The sequence below is a fragment of the Myxocyprinus asiaticus genome, chromosome 3, assembly GCF_019703515.2.
Source record: "Myxocyprinus asiaticus isolate MX2 ecotype Aquarium Trade chromosome 3, UBuf_Myxa_2, whole genome shotgun sequence".
Classification (NCBI taxonomy): Eukaryota; Metazoa; Chordata; class Actinopteri; order Cypriniformes; family Catostomidae; genus Myxocyprinus; species Myxocyprinus asiaticus.
Window position 1 is genome coordinate 47,166,533 of NC_059346.1, and position 20,787 is coordinate 47,187,319.

Here is a 20,787-nt window from a genome sequence, read left to right on the forward strand (position 1 = left end):
GTACACGTGTTTGATTTTGTACCTGATCAGGGCCGATTCTGTCCCTTAGGGCAAGCTGCTTGTCAATATTGTCTCTTAGACACTGGACAACCCTCCTCTTCTGTTCAGCTGAAAAGGCTTCCAGGCTGAAAAGACACTCAGTTCTCTACAGAGATACAGAAACAGAGTGTGTAAGCGACACTGAGGGAGTGTTTGTGAAAGAATGTGTATATTTGCACGAAAGGAGAGAATTACTCATCACAGTCTAATTTATTTGGGAAAAAGGAGAGAATTGAAGGTTCTTTCATCTTTAAAGGTTTATTCAAATAAACCTTTTAAAGGTGTGGCCTCCTTCATGTTACATCCATAAAAGACCATCTTTTAAAGACACATCAGTGTCATATGCTGTTATGCAGGAGAACGTCATAAAAGATACGCACTCATACACACTCACACATTCATATCAGTGTGTGAGTGTGTATGTGCGAGGTGTTGTCAGGGAGATGGGCAGATGGCTGGGTTGATGAATGTGTTTGCTCAAATGAGCTGGCTACGTCTTTCAGGCACGTTTACTCTAGAGAGAAATAGCAGCTTTAAGGGCTTTTACATGTGACGTAAACCCTGAGAGGCCCTCCATTTAACAGCCTCACACTATTTACTTCCCGTAAATATTTACCGCAGGGGCATCCTGTTGGGTCACTGCTTCGGGAAACACATTAAACCGCATATGATTTTTATTGCAGTGCATTGTGTTAAAGAGATTGTTCACTCCCAAATCAGAATACATCATCATGACTATTTTTTTTCCCATGAACGCAAAAAAGGAAATGTTAGGCAGAATGTTCAGTAATATTTCACTTTCATTGTGGAAAAGATGCAATGATAGTGAATGGTGACTTAGGCTTACATCCTGCCTAACATTACATCCTTGTGTTCCACAGAAGAAAGAAAGCCATACGGGTTTGTAAAAACCTGAGTGTGAGTTAATAATAATAAATAATGACATAATTAACATTTCTGGGTGAACTATTCCTTTAAATTGCACTGTAGACAAGGATCTGGGCTAAATGAGTAGGTTGGTGGTGCAGGATCTCACCTCTATCCAGTAGGAGATGTACAGCCGTAGTTTGTCAGCAGGAACTGGAGAGAAGGAGAAAGAGGTGTGAATTTCTTCATCCTGAAGCTGCTATGATATGAAAATGGCTGTCATGGTGTATGTGTGTTTTTTTCCCCATTTCCTGACTCTTGGGGTATATATGTGAACCCCAACATGTACATCGATATATGCCACCCATATGTAAATTAGATATACTAGAATAATTTAAATTTACTAGAAAACCTGAAGCACTACAAAACACACATATGCTTTGAAATGAATGTGTAGTTGATATGCTAAGCAGTGATAAAAGTGTCCTGCAGTGTGACATGCTGTTAATCATCAAAACTATGTAATATTTTTCTAATTCTTTATAAGTGTTATGCCTGCAGATTATTGAGATACTACATTGAATATTTGGACAAAAATGCATATCACATCACAGGAAATCAAAAGTGAACTTCAAAAAAGATAAAAGATTACACATTTTGAAAACTTAAAAGAAATGGTCACCAGTTAGAGAACACCAGTTACAAAAAATATACACATTCCCTTATACAAATATACATTTTAACCTAAAATCTTTATGTTGAAAAGGAAGGTTCATATGTTATGGTAATTGTCAACTACCCCAAATAAATACAGTTGTGCTCAAAAGTTTGCATACCCTGGCAGAAATGTTTACATTTTGGTCTTTTATTTAAGGATAGCGATCATATGAAGCCATTTATTATCACATAGTTGTTTGGCTCCTTTTTACATCATAATGATAACAGAAATCACCCAAATGGCCCTGATCAAAAGTTTACATTCCCTTGAATGTTTGGCCTTGTTACAGACACACAAGGTGACACACACAGGTTTAAATGGCAATTAAAGGTTAATTTCCCACACCTGTGGCTTTTTAAATTGCAATTAGTGTCTGTGTATAAATAGTCAATGAGTTTGTTAGCTCTCACGTGGATGCACTGAGCAGGCTAGATACTGAGCCATGGGGAGCAGAAAAGAACTGTCAAAAGACCTGCGTAACAAGGTAATGGAACTTTATAAAGATGAAAAAGGATATAAAAAGCTATCCAAAGCCTTGAAAATGCCAGTCAGTACTGTTCAATCACTTATTAAGAAGTGGAAAATTCGGGGATCTCTTGATACCAAACCAAGGTCAGGTAGACCAAGAAAGATTTCAGCCACAACTGCCAGAAGAATTGTTCGGGATACAAAGAAAAACCCACAGCTAACCTCAGGAGAAATACAGGCTGCTCTGGAAAAAGACGGTGTGGTTGTTTCAAGGAGCACAATATGACGATACTTGAACAAAAATTAGCTGCATGGTCGAGTTGCCAGGAAGAAGCCTTTACTGCGCCAATGCCACAAAAAAGCCCAGTTACAATATGCCCGACAACACCTTGACATGCCTCACAGCTTCTGGCACAATGTAATTTGGAGTGACGAGACCAAAATAGAGCTTTATGGTCACAACCATAAGCGCTATGTTTGGAGAGGGGTCAACAAGGCCTATAGTGAAAAGAATACCATCCCCACTGTGAAGCATGGTGGTGGCTCACTGATGTTTTGGGGGTGTGTGAGCTCTAAAGGCACGGGGAATCTTGTGAAAATTGATGGCAAGATGAATGCAGCATGTTATCAGAAAATACTGGCAGACAATTTGCATTCTTCTGCACGAAAGCTACACATGGGATGCTCTTGGACTTTCCAGCATGACAATGACCCTAAGCACAAGGCCAAGTTATCCCTCCAGTGGTTACAGCAGAGAAAGTTCTGGAGTGGCCATCACAGTCTTCTGACCTTATTATCATTGAGCCACTCTGGGGAGATCTCAAACGTGCGGTTCATGCAAGACGATCAAAGACTTTGCGATGACCTGGAGGCATTTTGCCAAGACGAATGGGCAGCTATACCACCTGCAAGAATTTGGGGCCTCATAGACAACTATTACAAAAGACTGCATGCTGTCATTGATGCTAAAGGGGGCAATACACAGTATTAAGAACTAAGGGTATGCAGACTTTTGAACAGGGGTCATTTCATGTTTTGTTTTATGATTGTGCCATTCTGTTTTAACCTACAGTTGAATATGAATCCCATAAGAAATAAAAGAAATGTGTTTTTCCTGCTCACTCATGTTTTCTTTAAAAATGGTACATATATTACCAATTCTCCAAGGGTATGCAAACTTTTGAGCACAACTGTATGTATAAATATTTACACACATATATATATATATATATATATTGTAATAATGTTATAATGTTATTATATTTATTGTTATTACATTTATCCATTGTAAGTGTGGCTTAGTGTATATATATATACACTACAGGTCAAAAGTTTTGAAACACTTGACTGAAATTTTTCTCATGATCTTAAAAATCTTTTGATCTGAAGGCGTATGCTTAAAAGTTTGAAATTTGTTTTGTAGACAAAAATATAATTGTGCCATCACATTAATTTATTTCATTATAAAACTAAAATTTAATTAAAAAAAATACGTTTTTGAAATTGATGACTTGGACCAAATAATAAAGAAAAGCAGCCAATAAGTGCCCAATATAGATGGTAACTCCTTCAATACTGTTTAAAAAGCATCCCAGGGTGATACCTCAAGAAGCTGGTTGAGAAAATGTCAAGAGTACATGTCTGCAAATTCTAGGCAAAGGGTGACTACTTTGAAGATGCTAAAATATAACACAGTTTTGATTTATTTTGGATTTTGTTTAGTCCCAACATAATTCCCATAGTTCCATTTATGTTATTCCATAGTTTTGATGACTTTACTATTCTAAAATGTGAAGAAAATAAAATATAATAAAGAATGAGTGTTTCAGAACTTTTGACCGGTATTATATGGACACTTAAGCCACACTTACAATGGATAGATGTAATAACACTAGATAACAAATAGTTAACCAAGTGGCAGCTGCCAATGTATATTAAAAATGGTCACAATAAGGGCTACACAGTTAATCAAATAAATAATCGAAATTACAATTAGAGCAGCCACAATTATATAATCATGAAAAGTGTCAATTACAACATTCCAGTTAGGTCTACTCCTAAACAGCATGTCCGTTGCTCAATTTCTGTTTATAATATATAAAAAAATTCAATAACAACTTTGGTTTTCATGAGGGACAATTTGAAGTTGTTTAGGCAATGTATTGATTTACTTATGTATAAAACTGCAAGAAATGACCTTATCAGTTTATTTTGGATGCAAAGCTTACATAAAGTGGGTAGCATCAGGATGCCACACACAAACTACGTATTTTGATGTAAATTCTATCAATCTAAATTACGATACAAAGGGACTTCAGCAATTACGATTTTTGTCCTATTACATCTAGTAACAACATTAGTAACAACAATGTTATTAATACATAACATTCACAGGCTGAATAGACTTTCACTGTAAGTGCCTGAATCACATATTAAAGGGCAAAGTTCAGCACAGTGATGGTTATTTCAGAAACTGAGATGTCAAATAAAGACTGGTTCAAGATAAAAATGACCTCTGTGCCACATGCTGCTGTACAGTATTTCTGTCTGCAGGAAGGTAAAGAATACACAGACCCGCCCACCCTGCCTATAACAGGCTATACCGGAGACATGACCATTGTTCACAGCAGACAGAGAGGGTGAGGAGAGCTGGACTTTCATAATACACATACACACACACATTCACACAGCCCTGACACCTCCTTCCTGACTGTCGCTACTAACACATAGTCACAAATAACACAGGGTGGAACTCCTTAACATCCCCTCCACTCAAAACAATCAACCCAGGGAGAGATACTTCACACACACACACACACATATAAACAGACAAACAGAGGGATGGATCAACAGACAGACAGATACTGTAGAAGATAGACAGACAGACAGACAGACAGATCGATAGATAGATAGATGCTGTCCGACTTCTGAACCCAGTAAATTTGAAGTTTTGTGTATTTCCATATGTTTATCTTAGCCAGATGTTATGCTGCCTTTGCTTTCACTCTAAATTATGCAAAAAACATACAGTATACTGTACAAGTGTCCTTATTTTTCACCAAATAATGCAGTAGTTATAGTACAGTAGAGCGTACCATCCTGCAGGTCTATCTGATGGAGGTAGAGTGGACTCTGCAGTACATTACAGCGGCCTGGTTCATCCTCCCTGGTCAACAGCATCAAGTCTGTGTAGATGAACACTGTTGCCTATAGGGGGCGATACAGTCAACAGTCAGTACCACACTGAAACATCACCGTCTGACCTTCATGTGTCACTCAGCTTCTGACCAGGTAAAGACAAAGATGATTCAGTAATATGAAAGACATGAGGCTATTTCTTTCATTAATTACATCTTTAATTTAAACTAGAGTCAGCTAATGCAGATATATAATTACACAAATCTAACATAACAATAAACTGTCCTTTCCTCAGTGATCTGCTGGTAATTGTGCCATTCTGCTACAGTTTTGTGATTTTTGTAACTGGGTGTCACAGTCTGTCTCCATCATGTTCTTCAAGGACTCTTATTTTGAAGTGTTACGTTGAGTTATTGAAGTGTTACGTTGAGTTATTGAAGTGTTACGTTGTGTTAAGTTTTGATGTTTAGATTTATAGTTTGTTCTTCTCCAGTGTTTGTTCCATTCCACAGGAACATCCCCGTAACCACGCTCCCTGCTGGCCGGAAGAGGAGGAGAAGGAAAAGGACTCCTCCTCCCCAGTCTCTGCCTATGCTCATTACCACGGTGGTCGTTCCCCAGGCTCTGCCAGTGCTCACGACCACGGAGGATGTTCCCCACTCTCTACCCAAATCAGCCCCGAGCCTTCCACGGCTCTCAGCCCCGAGCCTTCCATGGACTCTTCTCTCGATCCTCTCATAACTCCGCATTCCATGGCTCTATCCCTCGAGCCTCCCACAGCTCCGCCTTCCATGTCTCCGCCCCTTGAGCCTTTCCTGGCTCTGCCTTCCACGGCTCCTCCACCTTCCATGGCTCCACCCCCAGAGTCTTCCACAGCTCCGTCCCAGAGTCTTCCACAGCTCCACCTTCCATGGCTCCACCCCCAGAGTCTTCCATGGCTCCGCCTTCCACAGCTCTGCCCCCAGAATCTTCCATGGCTCCGCCTTCCACGGCTCCGCTCTCAGAGCCTCCCATGGCTCTGCCTTCCTCAGCTCTGCTTCCCTTGGCTCGCCCTCAGAGTCTTCCATGGCTCCACCTTCCATGGCTCCACCCCCAGAGTCTTCCACAGCTCCGTCACAGAGTCTTCCACAGCTCCGTCCCAGAGTCTTCCACAGCTCCACCTTCCACGGCTCTGCCCCCAGAGTCTTCCACAGCTCCGCCTTCCACGGATCCGCCCCAGAATCTTCCACGGCTCCGCCTTCCTCAGCTCCTCCCTCAGCTTTGCCTCCCTTGGCTCTGCGCTCAGACTCTTCCTCGGCTCCGCCCTTAGAGTATTTCACAGCTCCGCCCACTTCCACAGAGTCTCCTCCTCCAGCGGTTCCGCCTCCTGATCCATTTCCAGGCCTGAAGCTGCCCCCCAGGCCCCCAGATCCATTCCCAGCCCTGAAGCCACCCCCCAGGCCCCCGGATCCTTTCCCAGCCCTGAAGCCGCCCCCTAAGCCTCCTGATCATCCTCCTTGGATCTTTCTTCTTCTGCGTCACCCTACCCTCATCATCCGTTTTTGGGCGCCAGGAGTCGCCCTTTAAAGGGGGGGGCGGTCATGTCACAGTCTGTCTCCATGTTCTTCAAGGACTCTTCTGAAGTGCTACGTTGAGTTATTGAAGTGTTCCGTTGAGTTATTGAAGTGTTACGTTGTGTTAAGTTTTGATGTTTAGATTTATAGTTTGTTCTTCTCCAGTGTTTGTTCCAATCCAGCGATTACTACTGTTGAGCTTTTTGTTTGTTCCACTCCAGCGTTTATTCTACTCCTACGAGTATAATTAAATGATTGAAAGAATCTACTCCTGTGTCTCCTCTCTTCCTCTTACATTCCTAGACACCAACGTTACACTGGGTATATAACATGTCTGGTATATATTTTTCTTTCAATAAAAAATTAGGCTTCATTTTCTTATTTTTTTCTTTTGAATTTGGGGAGAAATATGGCCCATACATGTTCTTAACATGCTTTGTTAGATTCACCCAGTTAAAGTTATAATCAAGTCTAGTTAAAGGTAAAGAGTGTAATTTTTTCACCATCAGCAGCACCAAATAGAATTGCAAAAATAATCATTATTTGCAAACAAGTTTCCCCAAATACTCCCCATATATCATTTAGCCGGTTAGAACAGGTAGTCCCGCCCCAAACACATGCCATTGGTGGATCTAATGTCACTATGTTGGTTTGCTCAAACTGTTGAAAGTGCCAATCTTTAAACTCTTCAGGGGAAATCAAGCCACAAATGGCTTATTTAAAATTGTCTCTACACATTAAGCTGGGAGAATTGAAAGTCAAGTAAAAAAAAAAAATCACATACTGCTTTCACAATGCATATTTTTACAAAGCAGGTTTACAAAAAAACATGCCTCAATGCCCTCAGTCAGCAAAAAACAATAAAAAAATTAATAAAAAAATAAATAAACTTCCATAAGATTTTTTTAGTATAAAAAAATATGCACAGCACCTTTAAAGTTACAATTAGGACCTGAAAAGCCCAATTTGATTCATTTTGGAGCCAGCAGGCTGGTTGGGGTGCTTTGCCTCAAATGGTGCCCATTGCCCAGGCCTGGAATTTGTCCAACTTAATAAAATCAGCCCATCTAAACCTCAGTAAAACACACGCACTCGTTCTTGGACACTGAAGGAATGTGGTTAGCGATGAACAGCTCATCCTTCTTAAACACTCTGATCTTTAGAAACTCTTGACTGCAAGAGTTTGACTGCATTACTCAAACAGGTCTCTAGGCAAAATTGAGGTCAGCAGGCATACAGACGGAGGCCCTGACAGGGAGCACAAAGGATGTGACAGACTCCTAAAGAGAATTGCTATAGATACGAAGTAGATTTTAGGGGCTATTGTGGCACTCTAAGATTTATCTTTGCACAATATTGCTCATGCTGAGGAAGCCAGAGGTCAAGTTATTCCCAAACTGCAGGTTTCTTTAAAGCTGCAGCTGAAAAAAAAAAAAAAAAAAAAAAAAAACTCAGATCAAGATATCTGCTTTTCCTCTATGAGGAGCACATATTTTGTGTCGGGCATTACGGTCACCGAGACAAATATCCAACAATCGTTCAATGAAATGGATCTAATAGAATAGGTAGTGTTTCTTCTAGTGCAAAACTGCTTCAGAGTCTCTAGACTTAGAGGCTTTTAGAGTGGTATTATGAGAACAATCTAAAAACCTTACAGAGCAAAGAAAAGTCAATTATGCTGAAAGGGGACACCAGTTCTTTACAGATACAGGTCACCTTCAGAGCTCACAAACAAGATATTATAAGAATCCCTTCTGCATATTTTATCTAAGACAAGAGATGTGTTTTAGAGTCCCGGAATTGGATTAAGGCCTTACACTGAAAGGATTTGAAAGGCCATGCTATCAATAATTAAAGCAGACAAGTTACATAGAATAATCATGACAATGGGCTACACTGAATGTTGACAGATTCATCACATATAAAATCTCGATCTGCTCCTCTCACAAAGCTATTGTATGGCTTCAGAAGTCATATACACTACTTTTATGTGTCTTTTTTCTTTGGTCATTTTCATTTAATTTTCAAAAAAGAGACAGTCTGCAAAACATCTTTTTTGTGTTCCACTCTATATAGTCATACTCTTGGTGTGAATTATTGGGTGTACTATTCCTTTAATATCTCAATAGTTTTTTGCTAGACAGTAATGAGATTAAAAAGAGAGCAACTGGAGACATTTTTTTAAAGCTGAAGTGCATAATAAAATGTTAAAATATTTTCCCCTGTCCTAGCTTACAATGCAGAGACAACTGTATGTAACTTTCATAGGTTTTCATAAATGTATAGGTTGATTCCCCACAAAAATTTACACATTGTGACTCTGTCGTGCTAAAAAACATTGCTCTGTTTCACCATCCCAACCAACCTAGCATAGGTCACTGGCTCAACAAATAGTGTTAGTTTGGGGCAGGGCTACAATGCAGATGGGGCAAGTGTTTGGGAAACCTGCTTGAAAACAGTTTTATTTGGAGATGCTAGTGGTGCAGACATTACACACTTCAGCCTGTCAGGTGTTTTTCAGATTTTTCCATCAGTCCTCCTGAGATATGAAAGAGCAACCTCTGAGCAATAACATTTTCCACAGGGAAAAGCGAGATTGCTGTTACCTTAAGAGCTATGTGTTTACTGTCATGAAGGATCATTTCCTCTGATAATATCAGGATTTTCTCAGGGCTGCACAGGTCCAGTGGCTGAAATACACCATAGTTAAGAGGTTTAATGACATGATTGGCTGCCAATCACACACAAAATTCTGGCAGAAATGGTCCTTTAATGACGTTACATTGGCAAAAGGCTGTGTATTTGTAAAACTTGTCAAAGATGAAGCTGTAGGGATAATCACATTTACCAGCTCAAATATGGGTCATTGACAAATAAGGTTTTCCAGGGTGATAAAAATGAGAAATATTTTAAAAATTTGATTTTTTTTTAAAATAAATAATAATAAAATATTATTCCAAACTATTTATGCCAACATTTCTTTTTTCAAAAATTTCAGCTTTTACTGTATTGAGACTTCTATTTATTTATTTTTTACTCTCTCCAGACTTTTTTTTTTACTTTAAACCCCATTTAGAAAGAAAATATAAAAATGAATTTGAACTTAAAAATGAAAAACATTTTCATCATAGTACTGGTGTATTAAAGTCATTATTTTGCATGAATTGCATTTTTAAAGTATTTTGAATAAATAATTATCGTTGACCCATATATAAACATAACAGCATATCAGTCATTAGATTATAGTTGATCTTTTAGATCAACCAAATTTAAGCAGACATTATTATGAATAATAAATACATTAAAAACATTAGACAATGTGATCCAATATTAAATGAATAAACTCAATGCACCTGCACAAAAATAGGGAAGATGAGAATCTTAGGGGCCAGACTAACATATGTCCCATAGTTAGAGTGGGGCAGGTGGGACTGGACGATGGTGCAGTTCTGGTAGTTGGCAAAACTCTGTCTATAGGATGAGGGAGCCATGGTGGCAGTCTTACTGCTCATAGACCTGCATAAGGTGGCTTGTGCTTGCAGTTCCCCATCTTGCAGGTATCCTGGACTCTGCTGCAGCTCTCTGCTTGGATGAGTCTGATAGATTCTTCCTATGAATTGACATTATATGTGATCAAACACTTACAAAAAAGTACCAAAGTACTATTACCATTTTGGACATATTCAGTATCATTGAAATATTGTTGGTTGTTTTTTATTTTTATTTTTTTTTGGACATGTACCATGGTAATACCATGGTATTCTTTGGAGTACCATGTACATTTCATGGTATGTGCCATGGTATATATCAAAGTACCATGGTATTACCATCTTGGGGAGTTTTTCCTTGCCAATATTGTCTTTGGCTTGCTCACAGGGGGGCTTGTAAGGCACAATTTTTCTTTTTTTTTTTCTATAAAGCAACTATGGAACAATATGTATTCTAAAATTAACTGAAATTCAACATTGAAAATGATACTCTACCATGGTAAATCCACAATTCTATTTTGTAAATGAAGACTGTGCTTGCATACTGTTTATTTACAGATACTGTTTTCTTTCATTATTTCCTCTTAAAAGCAGACTTGTGTAGAAATGTCAATTTTACACTAATCTTAGATGAGTCTACTAAATTTGTACAAGAGAAACGGACAGCTCTAAATGTCTTACCTAGAGTTCCCAGCGTTCCATTGCTGTCAGAATACACCGGCTGCAATATCTGCAATGTAAAATATTCAAACAAGTAGGATCAGCCTTCACAAAAATGGGTCGGTTAGAATAAATAAGAATATATCTCCTGGCTACTGTTAGTGTGCATGAACTGGCGTGCTGACACAGAAAGAAGCCATGGTTCCTAAAGACCAGCATCATGCTATGATGAATGATCTAAGCATCTGGATGCCAGATAAAGTAATAGCACTGCTTCCACTGAAGAGTAAAGCTCAAATTGAATGTTTGGCAAAGGCTACTGACAGCTGCTTGCCTCCCCAACCTCTAAGAAAAGCACTCAGAATCACTACATGCGATATGCACATTTAAATAAGTTGAACATATATACTGTATTTCAAATTTGTACCTGGTTTCCAGGGCTGACAGGAGATAGGATGATGTAGTTGTCGCCATTTGATGATGTCACACGTGTACCTTTGAGGGTCTGAGTACGTGTTTTGTAGTCATTCTCCTCTCGTTTCCCAGTCCAAGACCACAATGACTCTCCTACTCCATTTCCTGTGTTATTGTGACCACTACCTTTCTTACGCCGACTCGGTTTGTGGTTGGTGGGTCGAGAGAGCAAAGGTGGGGTTTTGTTTTGTGTCTTTGTAATAGAAGTGTCAAAACCGGAGGGTTTGTAAGAAGGCCTGTGGATGAGTCCCTCATAGTAAGGCTTCATAACAGGCACTGTTCTCCATACCACCACTGTGATCTCATCACGACAATTCCTACAAGAAATAAGATCATGTTAATGATCTGTACTGAACGCATTGCAAGAGAACTGTTAAAGTGACCTTTCACCCAACCTTGTTCCAAACGTATTAGACTTTCTTTCTTTTGTGGAACACAAAAGGAGATGTTTGGAAGTATGTTAGTCCCAGTCGCCATTCACTTTCATTCAACTAGTCTCATAGAATAAACTTTACCAAACCGCAGTTTGATTAATTCATCAACATGAGTACAAGCGGTACTGTAACTAGGAAACAACTCAAGAAGTCACTGTGTTTAGTATTAAAGTTTATCTCTTTAGATTTTCCACGAAAACTTGCCATGCACAGAATGACACTTGTGTTTGTCTCCCGTGGATGCATTGTATGTGCAATGATGTGATGAATGATAGTGTCTGTCTGCCGCGAGCCCGTATGCGTTGCAAGTGTTATAAAGAATGTGAGCTGCTCTCTGAACGGGATTTATTTAAACACAAGCAGGTATGAGAAATGCATTATACCATAATAACTGCGATCATGAGCCTGCAAAGACACTAACTGTACGTCATCACAAGCAGTTCAATTACGCGATTTGGTACGATTGCGTTCATATTAGCAGTAGGGCTGCAACTAACGATTATTTTGATAATCGATTAATCTAACGGTTATTATAATGATTATTCGACTATTCGGCGATTATTGCAACGATTAATCATTAGCTATTAACGGATTATTCAGCTTGTGCCCTGACTTAAAAGGTTTTATTAAACATGCTTACTAACAACAAAGAGGATAAAATCATCTTTTAAAAATACCTCTAAATGACATTCACTGAATAAAAGGGAAAAAAAGACTTTTACTAGGTTTAATTCAGTAAAGAAATTCACTGCAAAATAATCCTATTGTTATCAAGTGTTTTTGTCTTGTTTTCCATTTAAAATTGTCTAAAAATCCTTAAAACAAGATACATTTACTTGAGAAGCAACATATAAGATATTTAGACTTGCTTTAAGAGAATGTATCTTAAATATAAGTGTATTTTGTATAAAAGTGTATTTTTTCACTTGGTTATACTTCTGCGAGTGCAGTAAAGACAAAATGTACTTATATTCAAGATCTATTCTCTAAAAGCAAGTCTAAATACCTGATATGCTGCTTCTCAGGTGAATTTCATCTTTTTTAAAGGATTTTTAGATATTTTAAAATATTTGTATTTTTAATATTCAACATTCTCAGATAACAATTTTTTCTTCTTCAGTAAAGCTCCTAAAGAAATGTACGTTGTTTTAAAGGAGTTTTAGATGTTTATATTGGAAAACAAGCCAAAACAAAAACAAATCAAAAACATATTTTGTTGCAGTGTATAATGGGGCGAAGACTACCCTCTCCCACCTTTTTGTTCACTCCAATCCATCTTTAACTCACAAAAAAAACAAAAAACTCTCACTTATTAATAAAGCTGCATATTGACAAATTTCTTCATGATAAGAAACACACAGTGACACATATATTATGATTCAATAAGTCACGAGCCATCACGTTATAATCTAGCTGCATTAAGCGCGCGCGCTCGAGGGATGAGTGCCCCCTCGACAAGAGTGTGCATCAGCTGGGTGCAGTTTCAATCTCTCCCCCTAAGATCAAGACACTTCACGCAACTCATAGAAGAGGCTCTGACCGCACAGAGAAATGTCAGCTTCGGAGTTTGTAGTTATTTACATGACCTGCTTCCATATTATTTTAACTTAAATGCAGTTATATTTAATGCGTTATAGCTTTATTAAAGATGCAACCTAAAGGAGTTTCCTTTAAAGACGCTCGACACGCAAGTTTTGCTTCAGCGGAGCGGCAGCTCCAGCTCCACTTATTCCACAACGAGTGGTTCTGTATTTACTTATTTAGTATTTTTGCATTATAATTCCCTCATATTTTGCGATCTACATCACCTGAAGCTGTGAAAGTTTAGATTGCATCTGGACTGTGAGCTGTGTAATTCTTCGTCTCCTCAGTCAGGCGCAAATTGCAGTGCTGCACTCGCACGTCATCATTACAGTTTAATGTGATCTCATGTTACGTTAAATGAGATCAAACGACTATTCGACAACAAACATTTTTGTCGACAATTTTTTTGTTGTCGACGTTGTCGATAACGTTGACTAATCGTTTCAGCCCTAATTAGCAGCGAACCGTACCAGAGTTCACATGAACCGTACCCCAGACCACCTTTTCAAGCAGACCCGGGTGCAGTTCGTGGGTGCGCACCCGAGTTCGGAAAACAGCGTTCACATTATCCAAACAAACCGAACTTTGATGTCATTCGACCCTTGGTGCGCACCAAAAGTGCTAGTGTAAAAGCAACCTTAATGTGTTTTGAGAGGCTGTCATTCTGCCTATAATCTCCTTTTGTGTTCCATGGAGAAAATAAAAAATCCTACAGGTTAAGAACAACATGAGGTTGAGTAAATGATGTCAGAATTTTCTTTTGGGGTGAACTATCCCTTTAATACTTTTTGACTCCCCAACTATTACCGTTACAGAATCGAAGTGATTGAGACTGTGTTGTGAAACCTATGGCCACAGAAAGGAAAAATAATCAAAACAAAACTACAGACCTGATGGCATGCGCCAGTTCCACACACTTCCAGTGTTCAACTGGCTGGCCATTCAGTTGTAATAATGTGTCCAGCTGTTGTAACCCAGCCTGATGAGCTGGTCCGCCTGAAGAAAAAAAAAAAAAACAACAACAGAGAAAGACACTCGAGCCAATCACACCATAGTCAAATAAAGCATAAGTATACCCATAGGAAAGAACAACCACAGATGGGTTCTCTTTAATATCATAATGAACTGTGCTCAAATTTGCCAAGATACCAAAGTCATTTACCATCAAATTCTTCCAAGACCAAATTATCTGAGCTATGATATCTACACGAATAACTCTATACATTAAGCCCCCGATCTATAAAAGAGCAACCTCTGAGCAATGCAATTTTCCTCCTGGTAAAACATATGCATACATTCACTACATTACATAATTTACAGCCCACAGTACAGGCTAATTATGGAAGTGACATGAAATTTTTATAGAATGTGTTTAAAGTTACCTGGATCAACAGCTTGGACCCGCACAGGTGAGTCAGAGCAGATGGTGAAACCAAAACCATCTTTTCCTCTCAAAATGGTCACCTGTTTGAGAGACCATATTGCATGTTTACATAAGAAAAGTGTGAGAGTTTTCAATCAAAGGTTGGGGTCAGCTCATTTCTAAATAAAGTCGTAAATTGAAGGGACAGTTCACCCAATAATGAAAATTAATTAAGTCATCATTTATACTTCTTCATGTTGTTCCAAACCTGTATGACTTTCTTCAGTGAAATACAAAAGGAGATGTTAGGCGGTATGTTAGTCTCAGTCACCATTCACTTTCATTGCATCTTTTTTCCGATACAATGGAAGTGAAGGGTGACTGAGGTTAATACTTAGCCTAACATCTCCTTTTATGTTCCATGGAAATAAAAAGTAATAAGGGTTTGGAACAACATGAGGACGTGCACAGTAAATGATGACAAATTTTAATTTTGAAATGAACTATCCCTTTAAATAAAATGCAATGTGTTACGAAGATAGCATTTCTCCAATAACAAACCCTAATAAATTGATCATTTGTTTTTAATGGAATATAATGAAAGCTTCAACCTTTAAAGAGACATTCAGGAAAAAAAGACCTTCCATAGTGTCAGAAGACCTACCAGTAACTGGTTCAGAGAGTGTGCCTATATGTGTGTGTGTGAGTGTGTGCTGAAGACACAAACATGGATGGTGCACTGTACCCCAGCAGTGTGAAGACAGAAATGCCAAAGCAGCAAATAGTCAGGGATATTAAAAACTACAAGCTGAGAAATTAGTCAGGGTTGCTGAGTGACCAGGGAGCCTTTCTTTTTCCTGGCAAGAAAAGGAAATGACAGGGGCCGAAAACTGCCCTGGCACTGACAAAACAGCAGAGAATGAATATTTGGACAGTAAAAGTTCAAAATGGCAACAGAACCTGGAGCCAAACTAAATAGGAAATGTAGAGGGAGGGGGGTGTCTCGCATTTAACATGACACTGACCGCACAACAACAAAGAGCCTTGTTTAGCAAGGGAGAGCGAATAAAAAGAGTGATGACAGCTTTAGAACTTTCACTGCTGTTCCTCTTCTCTCCTCTGGGTCGACGCGGATGCCCTCCTTACAAGCTCCATTAATTACTCTGATGAAATAATTATCCAAATCAAATTCCACTGAGTTTCCTCTTTTCCATTGCTCCCTTCTGCTGTTCATTTGTTCTCAATTGTTTCTAACAATGATATTCACCTGTTAGAACATATAACAATGTTGGCAATGCTGAATATAAACTAGCTCTTGTTATGAGAATACTCGTGCTTGATGCCGTATTCCAGTTTAAAATGTAGTAAGGTGAGAGGTCTTGAGTAATCATTATATGGAGATTTAAACACAAGTTTGGGAGGAGCTTGTTCATCTAGTCCTGTCAATCACAGCACAAGGATATACAGTGGGGTCCAAAAGTCTATGACCACTAGTGCTTCAATTTTGCTTCTATTTAGTATTTTTAAAAACAAAACAAAACTACAAAATTACAAATCTTATTATATGCATTACATTTTAAGTGAAAAGTTCAAATTAACTTGACAACAATTTCTGAGTATATGATATGTCTCTCTTTTGCTTCAATGACAGCATGCACTCGAGTTGGAATGGACTCCATAAGTTTGTGCAAAACCTAATGTGGTAATGTTTTTAGAATAATTTTTTTTTTAAGTGTTTCAATGGACGCTACCTTTTAAATACTAAAAAAGTCACATTTACTGACATTTGATTAGTCACCTAGAAGTGCAGTAACATTTCTTCTTCATTTTTACATCCTAACTTTTTTGTTGTTGTTGTTGTTTCAAATTTTTCAAATTCCTAAACCTTAATGTTTATTTCCAGGTTTAAATGACAAAAATCCCAAATTTTCAACATGGTCTTTCAGACTTTTTGACCCCACTGTATATTATGCCATATTCAATCCAGCTTGTTAAACTAATCCAAGAGGTCTGACATGTAGAAATGTTATACCCATCATCAAAAGCATGTTGTCAACCTACATAATACTGAGTTCTGAAGACTTACTACTACTTTACCACTTTGTCATTTAGCTCACACTGTTATCCAAAGTTTACACACTTCACTTATAACAAGTACCCTGAAGCAACCCAAGTGCCTTACCCAAAGGTGAAATCTCATGGATCACCCATTGTGAAGTTCAAACCTGCAACCAGTTCAGAACTTCAACCATTAGGCTTCACAGCCACAATGTCGACTAATAAGAACATTAATATCCCAAAACATTCCCAGACATTCCTAATGACTATCTCAGACCAAACCTGCCATAACTCCTTAAAAACTTTTTCTAACTCCAAAACCAAATAAATTAAAGTAACGGAACAAACCTGTGGCAAGTTTCGTTCGATGCAGAGCCTGCACAGTCCGTGGATTGTATGCATAGCTCACCGTATATACATCCACCTACATCTACGCCACTGTACTCGACTCTTGGTGTCTTCAATAAAAGTAGTCACACAGGTGATGATGCTTCCCTTCGTTGTTGCTGTAGCACGGCTATGCATGCCCACTCATGGGAACTGCTCTGAGTAGAAGAATTACAGGAAGCCACCTTCCAACCCCCCAGTCAGTGGCCAGGCAGTATGTCTGCTCTCGATAAGCCAACATGTTTCCTGAGTAGCTCATAACAGTAGTGGCTAAACTCACTCTCTCTCTCTGCATTGAGATGGAGCTCACACAGCTTAATTTATTGTAAACACAAACATTCATTATGAGCCAGAGACATTAAAGCGTGTTTAATGTTTGTTTAACGAAGAGTAGGACTGTAGACTGAAAGACATGGACGTCTTAATATCTAAAATAAACTAAATTCTGTAACACAACTAGAGTAGTATCTGTGTAAAAAGCAGCACAATTAGGCAAGGACGTAACCAAACATGATTAGAGGGAATCACAGGTAAAATTGTAAGAATTGTTCATTGAAAAAAACTATACTGATCGACCACTAAACTGAATATTGGGGAGGGATCTGTCCCCTTCAATGTCTGAGGTGGTTACAGACCTGTAATCAGGTAATTTGTGTCAAAAATTTCACATTTACAAACTCTACAATAGTCCATATCACTGTAAAAAAAAAATAAAAAAAAAATAACCATATCACTGTAAACAAAAAAATAACCTAACCTAAAAATGTTCTTTATGCGGTAACATAATAACTGGTTTTATTCAAGGTGCCTTAAAGGGATAGTTCACAGAAAAGGAGCATTCTGTCATTTCACCCTAAAGTCACTCAAAACACGTATGACTTACTTTCTTCAGAGGAACACAAAAGGAAAATTTTTAAAAAGTCTACACAGGGTTTATTTGCCATATATTGTAAGTGAAAAATCACTCTGGTCTGTCAAGCTACAAAAAGGACAAAAAACACCATAAAACTGCAGTAAAAGCAATCGATATGACTCATGCACAATAATCCAAGTCTTCTGTAGACATCGATCACTTTGTGCACTTTGTCAATGATTTGATTTGATTTGATTTGAGAGTGAATAACGACTTAAATTTCATTCTGTTTAACAGAAATGGAATGGCTTCAGAAGAATTGGAATATAGTGCATTAGTCGTATCAATCACTTTTACTGTGGTTTTATGTTTTTTGTTTTTTGTGTTTTTCTAGTTTTTTGTTTTTTTCAGCTTGACAGACCATAGTCACTATTTATTTTCATTATATGGTGAATAAACCCTGTGAAGACTTTCACAACATTCACCTTGTGTGTTCCACAGAACAAACAAAGTCATACTGGTTTGGAACAACATGAGGTTGAGTAAATCATGCCATATTTTTTTTATTATTATAATTATTAATTATCCCTTTAAGATCACAATTGCACAATTTCACTTTTAATAGTGTAGTATGCTGATATTTTCCCACTTACAAAACCCCATTACTAGAAACCCTGTAAAGTCACCTACATATTTTGAAAAATGGATTTCGGGAAAAGAGGAAGGAAAGAAAATAATGATTAGCAGCGTATTTGACCGGCCTCCACGTAAAAATGCAGGGAACCAGCAAGAGTGTCAATGAGACGGGAATCAAACAGGGATAAATAATAAGCACCAAGCGGGATTGGGCTTCCTATTACAGCCACTTTGTTGGCTTTCCCATTTCCCAGCTTTGTCTGAGGAGAACAGAGCGGGCGGAGAACAGTCCTGGGAAAAGTTGCTCCCTAAAGTGGATGGGAGGGTTTGATGAGTGAGTGTGTGTGTGTATGTGTGTGTGTTTACGTGCGTGTGTGTCGGAGGTGTGGGCTGATGGCTGGACACAATCATGCAATATCCAAAGCACATCCTCATATATCTACAGTCCGTCTCATTAGTGAATGCAACAGAGGCACTTGTATTTCCAAGCCGATGGAGTCTGTCGCATCACTGATGGCTCTCTGCTGAAAAAATTATCAGCCTGCAAGCAGCCAGTCAAATTAGGCTGGCATTTAAAAGGCCTGCACTTAAAAAGTGAAACTTTGCCTTTGTTACAGCAAATGCAACCTTTATCTGGTCATTAAAAATTACTTTAGTTTGCATAGCCTAATGTAGTCAGGTTGATTATTTACTAGTCATATTTACTTGTTTTTCCTGACAAAACAGTGTGGTTAAATCTAATTTTACTAAATTCAGAGTTTAATCCCATCACATCTGGCAAGTACAACAGCACCAAAGAATTGTGAGAAATCAAACATGAAATATAGGAAACTGTAACTGAAATACTACATAGTAACTGCTCAGTCTATGAAAAAGATGTTACCTCTTCACTGATGTTCATCATGTAGTAACATCTAGATTAACTGGTTTTATTCAAGTCAAATATTATTTAACATTAATGAATCAGCCTGAATTCAATACACAAACAAAACTCATTATAAGAGTTAGATCACAAAGAAACAGCTCCCTAAGGTAACAATTGCATGTTACCATTTTTTTTACAGTGTTCCCCAAATAATGCTAATAGGGCACGACCTTCCGGAGTCATCAATATTTCAAATATCTGTCTTGTTTGTAGAAATTACACAACATTTAAAATTCCAGCAATTCATAGGTCTCAATATACAACCTACACTGTATAATGTAATACCATGCAGATGTACATTATTTAAGTCAAAAATATTATTTAATATGAACCTGACTACATTAATTATAGTAATATTTTATGGGTCAGATCAAGATGAAATACCTCTTCTACCCGATTTGACCAATAAAACTGAATTCCATTGATGCAGACAGGGCGATTCACTCATCTATTCACTTATAAATAATAATTTTGACTTGAATAAAACCAGTTCATTTAGATGTTATTGCATATATGTTTTTTTGTTTTAGTTAACCTGACAAAACACACTGTAAAAAGTGGTAACCTGCCATTTTTACCTTAATGTGCTATTTCTACCCGATCTAACCCTAAAAATTACTTTTATTGGTGTAAACTTCATGTTGATTCAGTAATGCTAAATAATATTTTTACCAGTATAATATATATACCAGTTAATTTAATGTTATCACATAAGGCAAATTTTTAGGTTAAATTTTTTTTTCAGTGCGTTAAATAAAAAATAAAAAAATCAGTTGTTTGCATCTATTTACTCATATATTTATTTTTTTAAAAATCAAAGACTTAAAAAAAGAACAATTTACAATCAAAATAAAAATTCTAATTACACTTACTGTATATGACTGCATGTTCTTTGGACTTGTGGTCTCGGGTCCAGCTTCATAGTTGGACACGGCGGCTTCTGAAAGATACACAAGAGAGTCCCACGAGTCCCAGGATGACAGATTGCTCTTTGAGTACATCTTAGCCCTGGGTATAATTGTCTCTCTAACCTGACACTCTTCCAGCAGAGGAGAGAGGGCAGCAGAACCCGGTCAGCACCGTCTGCAGGCTTTAAATTAAAGTGATTCTATCTACACCATGATGAACTAAGCCTGTATCCA

General features: G+C 38.0%; 1 protein-coding gene across 3 annotated transcripts in view; it reads right to left on the minus strand.

Moving 5' to 3' along the window:
- LOC127425693 (regulator of G-protein signaling 3-like) overlaps window positions 1-20,787 on the minus strand; it is a 44,411-nt gene that overhangs the window by 11,807 nt on the left and 11,817 nt on the right. Inside the window, exons 1-11 of one of the 3 annotated variants that reach the window (XM_051671945.1) lie at window positions 20,677-20,709; window positions 20,518-20,585; window positions 14,806-14,887; window positions 14,314-14,419; window positions 11,359-11,722; window positions 10,953-11,001; window positions 10,137-10,393; window positions 9,390-9,473; window positions 5,188-5,299; window positions 1,076-1,119; window positions 23-145 (exon numbers count right to left, since the gene is read on the minus strand). In XM_051671945.1, the coding sequence (XP_051527905.1) occupies window positions 23-145; window positions 1,076-1,119; window positions 5,188-5,299; window positions 9,390-9,473; window positions 10,137-10,393; window positions 10,953-11,001; window positions 11,359-11,722; window positions 14,314-14,419; window positions 14,806-14,887; window positions 20,518-20,532 (1,236 nt within the window). In that variant the 5' untranslated portion in view covers window positions 20,533-20,585; window positions 20,677-20,709. Of the gene's footprint in view, window positions 1-22; window positions 146-1,075; window positions 1,120-5,187; window positions 5,300-9,389; window positions 9,474-10,136; window positions 10,394-10,952; window positions 11,002-11,358; window positions 11,723-14,313; window positions 14,420-14,805; window positions 14,888-17,192; window positions 17,375-20,517; window positions 20,586-20,676; window positions 20,710-20,787 lie in introns of those variants that run through there. The other 2 variants (XM_051671925.1, XM_051671934.1) reach the window with 2 other exon arrangements.